Source organism: Clytia hemisphaerica, unplaced genomic scaffold, assembly GCF_902728285.1.
Source record: "Clytia hemisphaerica strain Z4C2 unplaced genomic scaffold, Clytia hemisphaerica genome assembly, whole genome shotgun sequence".
Classification (NCBI taxonomy): domain Eukaryota; kingdom Metazoa; phylum Cnidaria; class Hydrozoa; order Leptothecata; family Clytiidae; genus Clytia; species Clytia hemisphaerica.
The window spans coordinates 405,104-414,628 of NW_027103805.1; the positions used below are offsets into that span (position 1 = coordinate 405,104).

General features: G+C 36.3%; 1 protein-coding gene across 1 annotated transcript; it reads left to right on the top strand.

The window, feature by feature from the left end:
- Positions 1 to 329: 329 nt before the first annotated feature.
- Positions 330 to 9,514, top strand: LOC136806402 (serine hydroxymethyltransferase, mitochondrial-like; the record flags this gene model as incomplete). The annotated part of the gene is given in 15 exon segments (XM_067062968.1): positions 330 to 411; positions 1,035 to 1,193; positions 1,701 to 1,780; positions 2,122 to 2,237; positions 2,377 to 2,461; positions 2,596 to 2,677; positions 3,048 to 3,170; positions 6,079 to 6,147; positions 6,522 to 6,592; positions 6,802 to 6,857; positions 7,380 to 7,486; positions 7,923 to 8,022; positions 8,601 to 8,644; positions 9,006 to 9,117; positions 9,503 to 9,514. Coding segments are annotated over 15 exon segments (1,255 nt in total), but the record flags the coding sequence as incomplete, so codon positions are not given.
- Between the last annotated feature and the right edge of the window lie 11 nt (positions 9,515 to 9,525).

The following is a 9,525-nucleotide window of genomic DNA, read 5'->3' on the forward strand; positions in this document are numbered from 1 at the left end:
GTTTCTGGAAACGGAGGAAAACATACATACAAATTGAAGGCTGAAACTTTGGAAAAAGATATTATATGCAAAATTTCTTTTGAAAATGCATTTGCAAATTGAAATCAAAATTTGTTTTTCAATTTCGTTTCAATTTTTTTTTGCTATAATGTTGAGCTCAGACCTTTTTTATTTTTATGTCACCAAATAATATGAAGGTAAGAGGAATCGTTAGAGATTCAAACTTGGGTATGAAACAGCTCAGAACGTGGCTCTTTTTCTGCATTTTCAGAGTTGAATAATTATCTAAAGTCTTCAAACTCTTAACACCTCCTTATTAAAATTCAAATTATAGAAAAATTAAAGAGAAATAAAAGAATAGGTTGAATTAGAATGGCATCAATATGCAGACGCATCAAAAGTAGTAAACATGTAAGTATTAGTGTCCTGTTTTTCCCCAATTTGATAGAAATACTCTGTAATACTGTAAACGCATCAGGCAAATTTCCAGGCCTTTTCTGCTACCGGGTAATGGTAGTAGGAACTCAATCCTAATTTTTGTATATGAGCCATGAGAATCATGACAAAAATTTGATGTCCTAGGCCCTTATTAACAGAAAAAGCCCATTTTGAGGTTAATTCTTTGTGTTTTAATAGTTCTCAACTAATAACAGAGCCAACCAACTGAATTAACAGAGCATGGGTCGATTATTTTGTTCTTCGAGCTGAATTCAAACTTAATCTTTGAAATAAAATCGATAGCAGCTCAATACCCTGGAAATTTTTGCCTGTATTGTGTGAGTACTGATATCCAGGCAATTAATGATTTTTTAATACTTTTACCTGGGATTTCAAAGAATGTGTACCAACTTGAATCGAGATTCAGAAAAGCTAGAAATGTTATCTATCTAACCTTTTTGGTAATGGGAAAGGGAAAGGCTACCTTAAATTATAAACTCTGAAATAAATTTGGTTCGATCATTCAAAAGTTATGAATAAAGAAAATTATAAAAATTTCTCATTCAAAATGTAATTTTGTTTATGACTTCTTCTAGATTTCTTTCTCGGCACTTCGCTATTTATGTTCATCAAACATCCAACGATTACCGTGGACTGGTAACGAATCATTGAAGCAAGATGACCCTGAAATGTTTACTCTCATTGAAAAAGAAAGGTCTCGTCAAGTTAATGGCTTGGAATTGATTGCATCAGAGGTGTGTTCAATATCCTTTTTACTGACTTTTTCAAAGCGGGCTACACAGCTTTTTGTGAAATGCAATTGGCTCTTTTCGCCAATTAGACGACGGGCATTTTAGACCAATTTATGTGCGTGCCAGTGTGTGCGATTGCAATAGCACGCCATACACGGCCAGGTTTGACGGGCCTACACTGCACCGGTCATTATTGTATTAATCATGCATTTCTCCACATAGTGATGATAAAAAGCAACATTCTTGACATTTCATATACTAAAGTTATCCCTTAATAAAGAGAGTGATGAATAGTGAAAAGTGAGGAATCAAATCATTTTGCTTTCATGTAGTATTTTTAAAATCATCTCTCTGTCCCTCTAATTCAAACATCTATTTCTATTGCTATTGGCATTACATAAACCTTTCTGTAAATCGAATAAAAATTCTTCCCTAACTCGAACAAAAAATTATTGGTATTGTGAATTTTGAATAGATGATAAATCAAATAGAATTGAATTTATATTTCAGAATTTCTGTAGCAGAGCAGCTTTAGAAGCAATGGGAAGTTGCTTGAATAACAAATATTCTGAAGGTTACCCTGGTGCAAGGTAGGTTTTATCAAAATTATCTTTGTTTAAAATCCATAAACAGGAGTCCTATCACAACCTTTGACAATATAGATGGAAAGGTTAAAGCAACTTTACTGTTGATTTTTTTTAAACAAGGTCTGTTAAGAACAATTATGTTCAAATAGGTATGAAAGATGTTTCAGATGTTATAATTTGCTAAAAAAAATTGACGCTGAAAGTAGGGTACAGAAATACGAATTGTTCTATCTCCCCAAAAATTTACTGTTGTATTGGAAAGTAGTGAAAATGACTAATGACTGGCCGCAATATTTTTGTTAGAAGGCCTAACTCTTACTGAATGATAACACCTTTTTCCTCAGATATTACGGAGGGAACGAAGTTATTGATGAGATTGAACTTCTTCTCGAGAAGCGTGCTTTAGAAGCTTTCAACTTGGACCCAAAAGAATGGGGTGTTAATGGACAAGTCTTCTCTGGTAAGGAGGTTCCCATGACTTTTTTTGTCTTCTTGATGAGAATCCTTAATGAAATTTCAAGATCTATCTTACTCACCTTATCAGGAAATTATAAAGATTTTCGCCTTTAAGATTTCCACTTTCTATTACACTTTTATAGGAGCTGCAGCGAACTTTTCAATTTACACTGGAGTTTTAAATCCACATGATCGTATTATGGGTTTGGATTTACCCCACGGTGGACAGTAAGTGTCTTCATTTTCAAATCAAAGATAAGAATTTTGGTCCTAAAGCCCCCATAATAATCGCTGTAGAAATACCGAAATGTAATTATTATTGTCTTTAATAAATATCTATTATACTTTTTCTCAACTTTTAGTTTGTCCCACGGCTTCATGACTGATGCAAAAAGAGTTTCTGCGACGTCCAAATATTTCGAATCAATGCCTTACCGGTTAGACGTGAGTTGTGCCAGTTTCTATCCAAATTTTTAAGGAGTTTTGTGGCTAAAGCATCCTCTTGATTAGTCTAGTTAACTAAGCTCGTATTCACAAGTCTAGGTAGGACCTACGGCTTACGGTAACATAGCGTTTTCGGCGCTTTAAAAATATATTTTTAAATTTACTCATTTTTTTTAATTTGCTTTAGTAGTTGTGATGTTGTTTGGGGGGCATTGTAATCTGTTAGATTACCTTTGCCCATTGCGGATTCCGTTATCAACAACTTGGTTTCTGCATTCAATTTTTTTTATTTGCTTGGAATACTGATACATACATACATACTAAACCAAGCGACTCGATTTAACGCGTTATTTCTTTGTCTCGTTTTCAGGAAAGCACAGGTCTTATTGACTATGACCAAATGGAGGAACTAGCTTGTATATTCCGTCCCAAAATCCTGATCGCTGGTACAAGTGCCTATTCAAGGCTAATCGATTATAAACGATTCAAAGATGTAAGCTTTAAAATACGGAATTTCAAATTTGATTTAGAATAAATATTAGGAATGCGTTTACTTTTTCATTGCTACTACTTTCAGTCAACTTTGTATTTTAATAGCAAAGCTCGATCATCTTTAACTCTTTGAGCTGACGGTTTTAGTTTAGTCGACTATCTCAAAGAAATTGACATCTTTTTACTCAAAAATACCGGGTGCACCAAAAAAAAGTATACAGGTTTGTCGAGATATTGCGAGCTTCAGGATTTAAATTTTTTGTTCATTCTTTTTTTTATCGTAAAGAGGATGCTCTAACTTGAATTTTGAGCTATCATGCATTAAATTTGAAAAAGTAGTTCGAAAGTTATACTCTTGAAATTTCGACATTAAAAAAAAAGTCAGTTTTTTAAAAATAACTTTCGAACTACTCTTTCAAACCTGATGTATGAGGCATACTGGAGAAGTGGGACGTGGGACGGTGGGACGCTCAGGTGGGACGCTCAGGTGGGACGCTAAGGTGGGACGGTAGTGGGACGCTAAGGTGGGACGGTAGTGGGACGCTAAGGTGGGACGGTAGTGGGACGCTAAGGTGGGACGGTAGTGGGATTCTAAGGTGGGACGGTAGTGGGACGCTAAGGTGGGACGCTCAGGTGGGACTGTAGTGGGACGCTCTCTCGTAAGGCTTTTGTATTTTTGCTTCTCTGATAATTATGTACGAGTAAAAAAGAACTCAATATGAGTAAATGAATACTTTCACAAAACACATATACATGATCTGTTCTTCAGTTTTCAACCTACACAGGATTTCGGCCAAAATATATATATTGATTTTTTTTATCATATAGAAGTGGATGATAAACGAATAATAATAATATTCAAATTGGATGTTTGATCGAAAAGCTACCAAGCAATATGCGTGCGAGTCAGAAATAAACACCGGAAAATGTGTAATCAATTTCTGGCTCCTTATCTTCAGGCTCATATTGTCTAATTTATAGAACAATTTTATTATTTTCCAACACTTTCAATCCTTTGCAACTTTGTCTAGGCTAAATGTCTAAATCTGGGAAAACCTAATGGCCAGTAAAACTTTTTTACCCCCTTTAATCATATATAAGTTTCAATAGGTTTTAGATTCTTCACACTAAGGTTTTTACAAAAGTGGTCCAGCAGCAGCCTGACTATATTTCGAAGAGTTTATATTTATTGAGAATAACAAAGTAATCATTCGAAATCAGAGGGGTTTCCCCAGAAGAAACACGATTTTTGAATTCGAAATGAAAAGAAAACATTCTAATTGTAATAAAGGGCTTTCCCCTCAGCATGAGTGGGACGGTAGTGGGACGTTCAAGTGGGACGCTCTTTTATTAGAATATTGTCTTTTTGTCTTTATAATTATTTAATGAAAAATGTGAAATCAATTTCTGGCTCCTTTTCTTTTGGTTTGGCTAGTAATTTATAGAACACTACTGTAAGTCTGCGATAACGTATTTCGAAAAACAATGACCTTCACTAGGACTTTGCTAATTTTAAAAGGTAAGGAAACCACATCTATCAGTATTCATTATTTATTGAACATCAAAGTAAAAGACAAATGACAAATTAGGCCTTACGGGTTTTCCCTTTCACGTGAACAATGTGGATACTTTTATTATTCATGCTGATGGTGTAACCCTTTGTTGTCGATTCGAATGTTTTCCTTTCATTCGAATTTTGAATTCGAAAAGTAAACATCTTGTCTCTGGGGAAATCCCTGTGATTGGAATGTTCATTTTTTATATGATACTCTTTAAAATCAGTTCTCGCAGATTTAGACATTTAGCCTCTAGGCTAAAAAGAGCGTTAGAATTGTTGAAATTGCTCTGTAAATTACACAATTGTATTACACAAAAAGAGCCAAGAGGAGGATCCAGAAATTGATTTATCTGACTGACTAGCTTTTTGTGTCTTTGTAGCTTCGATCAAATTGATTATGTTATTATTTTATAATCCATTCACTATGAAAAAAGTCAAAAACATTTCGATCGATCAGTGTATTGTTTATAAGTACTTGACCTGTCCCTCTTCACTGTATTATAAAAAGAAAAAGACAAAATACATATAAAAGAGCGTCCCACTACCCCCCACCTTAGCGTCCCCTACCGTCCCCTCCCACACCGTCCCACCTTAGCGTCCACTACCGTCCCCCTTAGCGTCCCACTACCGTCCCACTTTAGCGTCCCACTACCGTCCCACCTTAGCGTCCCACTACCTTCCCACCTTAGCGTCCCACTACCGTCTAACCTTAGCGTCCCACTACCGTCCCACCTTAGCGTCCCACTACCGTCCCACCTTAGCGTCCCACCTTAGCGTCCCACCTTAGCGTCCCACTTAGCGTCCCCACTACGTCCCACCTTTGCGTCCAACTACCGTCCACCTTAGCGTCCCATACCGTCCCACTTAGCGTCCCCACCTTAGCGTCCCACTACCGTCCCCACCTTAGCGTCCCACCTTAGCGTCCCCCACCTTAGCGTCCCACTACCGTCCCACCTTAGCGTCCCACTACCGTCCCCCACCTTCGCGTTCCCCACTACCGTCCCACCTTAGCGTCCCACTACCGTCCCACCTTAGCGTCCCACTACCGTCCCACCTTAGCGTCCCCCGAGCGTCCCACCTGAGCGTCCCACCGTCCCACGTCCCACTTCTCCAGTATGCCATGTATGATAGCTCAAAATTCAAGTTAGAGCATCCTCTATACGATAAAAAAAGAACGAACAAAAAATTTAAATCCTGAAGCTCACAATATCTCGACAAAACCTGTATTTTTGGTGCACCCGGTATCTTTATTGATAAATTTAATAACAAATTTTCAGCGTCCTACGTTCCAAAGGTTAAGGGATGTGGAAAGAAGATTAAAATGATATTCATATATTTTTCATCCTCGTAGGTTGCAAAGAAGTGTAATGCATACCTTTTAGCTGACATGGCACATATCAGTGGTCTAGTTGCTGCAGGGGTAAGTTGCTTTTATCCATACTCAATCCGAAATTAGAATATGAAATAAGAAATTTCGGCTTCGGATGAATGCCAAGTTGCCAGAATAAAGTCATTTAAGATTTTTCCCCTCTAATTAAAACGTGCTTATTTTGATGAGAATAATTTTTAGCCTAACATTTTGGCCTTTCATTACCATGCCGCTGTCCTAGGTGCCGTGTATGTCCTTTTTTAACAAAAAGTAGCGCTTTGTCGATTCGATTTCGTTTTATTAATATAAAACGGCGCCTTGTAATAATCAGTATTTGCTGGGCCTTTATGCCGCTTCTGCTTTCTTCTTGTTTCTATGTTTAAGAAAAGACATACTTTTAAAACATGTTTTTTTTTTACTTTTAGGTGGTACCAAGTCCATTTGAACATGCTGATATCGTTTCAACAACTACTCATAAGAGTTTGAGAGGAGTCAGGTGAGCTTTTATGCTTTGAACGTACATCACATTTTGTGGATAATGTATGATTGTTTTAAAAACAGAATTCTAGATTTTTACCAGTTCGAACAGTCTTGTTAACAGTTTAAGTTTCTTGCTGTTTAGAATAATGAGCAACATAATTTTTAATACGAAGGAATGTTGAACTTGTTTTGTTATCACTGTTTTTTTGCTGTTTTTTTTTTCAGGCACTCTTTGATTTTCTTCCGTAAAGGAGTACGCTCGGTCAACAAGAAAGGAGTGGGTAGGACTAATGACTAACTTCCTGGCTAGTGTCTCGTTTTAAAGACAATTATTAAATCAACATTGTCTTTTCATTAGTCCTTTATGTCTTGTTAACAGCCTCAGCAAACAAGGTCTGTGGAAAAATCCAATAGGCTAATCCAGAAAAAGTCTGTGTCCCCTTATGTTGAGGAGGTGTGACGTCCAGGGTGGCGTGGAAATTAGAAAATCAGGGTTGTGATGTTTTTCAGATTGTAAAAATCCAGAGTGATCCCAAAATATGATACTGCATGGGTCGCGGCACTCCTAGGTCTCTACTGGCGGTATCTAGTAAAAATGTTCTCTTTCCTTTGTAATGGCCGTGTAAACAGTGAACACCATGGGGGATTTTAGTCGTCAAAAACTTGAACATTAATCTGTTTTTAAAGGGCTTAGTTATGGTTATAGTCAATCCAGAACCACTATTTCTTTATTCTGAACATGTCCTTTTTTGACCTGCGGTTTAAATGTGTTAACTTTTTTTGTCATAAAATTCACTTCCTAGAAACACTGTACACGCTAGAGAAAGATATCAATGAAGCCGTCTTCCCAGGACTTCAAGGTGGACCACATAATCACTCAATGGCCGGTGTCGCTGTTGCCCTCAAACAGGTTTGTCCCTAGCAATGTCATTGCACATGACACACAGTTTCATCTGAGGTCATGACATCTCCTAGATAAGATCAATTTCCTTATTAGAACAGGGCTACCCTAACCCGTTAAAATTTTATAACGTGGATTTCTAGACAAAAATATGTGGACCATTTTGTTGCATCTCCACAAAAAGTCAGCAGTTTATCATGTTACATTCATTCCTTTATTTCTAATTTTCTTTAAAATTTATTTTTCTTTAAAAAATCAGAGAAATAAATTTTGATTTAGCTCTACCTTCCTTGGTATAGAGCACTTTGTCACCACAAATTACTAATGTTGTTGTTGTTTCTAATTTTCTTCAAGTTTTCTTTCCAACGGCTATTGCATTGATAGTGTCATAACCGAGGAATTATGAACGATCATGATAAGTCTCCATTATGTTTCTCATTTTAAGGCGATGAGTGAAGAATTCAAAGACTATCAATTGCAAACCATTTCAAACTCACAAACAATGGCTGAAGAGATGGTCAAGCGTGGATATAACATTGTCTCTGGTAAGACAATTTCAGGCTCAAAATGAAGAATACACGGGTAGCAAAATTATAGAAGTGCAGTCAAAACATGTGATTACTCGAAAATTTTCACGTGATTTTATTCCCATGTTACTTGTTTTACAGCTTACAATTAATTATTTTATTAGTGTCAAAAAATGCCGACCAATTAGAAATAGAGGTCATGTAACATGCATATTAAAACTTCGATTAGAAACGTGCCCTGACTTCAAACTTTAATTTTGCAACCCATGTATTCTTTCCTCTCATCCGTACTCCTTGCATGCCAATATCCTTTTCCGAAAATTGTGAACCTCCTTCACTAAAGTCCATTAACTATATTGGTAATATATAATTGCCATCAGTTTTATATCTGGGTATGAATTTAACAAAGCTGATTTTTTCTACCCCGTGAACATGAGAGATGATGCCTCCTTATGGTGTACCAGCTTCAAAATGTTTGTTTGCATGCTGTGTGTTGGAGAAACTGAATTCAGTTAATTGTAAAATTGTAAGATCGACAATCTTTATTGAGTTGAATGATGAGATAATGTTAAAAATGATGTTTGGTTTTTTTACAGGTGGCACTGATACCCATCTGGTGTTGGTTGACTTGCGACCAAAGGTATCTTTTCTCTTTATTTCTCATATCCCCGAACCTTTTGGATCATAGTTTTACTACACGCGATCTTGTGAGATAAATGAGACATGGATGTGATACAGTGAAGTCTCCATAACTCGAATACACACAAGGAACACAAATCTGTTCGAGTTAAGGAAAATTCGAATCATTGAGTAAGGTTTATAAGGCGTTGTTAACTGAAGGGACCCTAAAACTTGTTCGTGTTGGAGACATTCGAGTTCAAGTGGCGCCACTGTTTACTGTTTTTCTGTTGGTATGCTGAGTATTTTCTAGTTGTTTCAATTTCTCAGTGTTTTATTTTGTAAGGAAAACATATTGTTACTAAGAAATTACATATTTTCAGGGAATCGATGGTGCACGAACGGAGTACGTATTGGATCTTGTTCACATCACGGCCAACAAAAATACCGTACCTGGTGATAAAAGTGCAATGAAACCCAGTGGTCTTCGTTTAGGTGAGGAAATATTTCAATTTAGAAAACAATTGCTTACTCATCATCATCAAATTCGTTCAATTCTAACTGTCAAGAAGAGTAAATTGTGATACTCAGATATGTTTTTAACGTCAAGGTTAATTCGTGGGTGCTTTGATTTTTATGATTTATCGTTTTTACTTGACTCTATTCTCAGTATATATAATTTTATACTACATAATACTATATAAAAACGCTTACTGCGCCCATTGGTTTATCCTTGGAAGCAACACAACATCAACTAACAACAACTTATACACGCAACTAGATTTTTAAGAAATATACAAAAACAACACCATATACATAGACGGCCTCAGATCCTTTATATATAGGTATATATAATTTTATATCTTGTTTTCTGTTTTAGGTGCACCAGCCTGACTTCTCGAA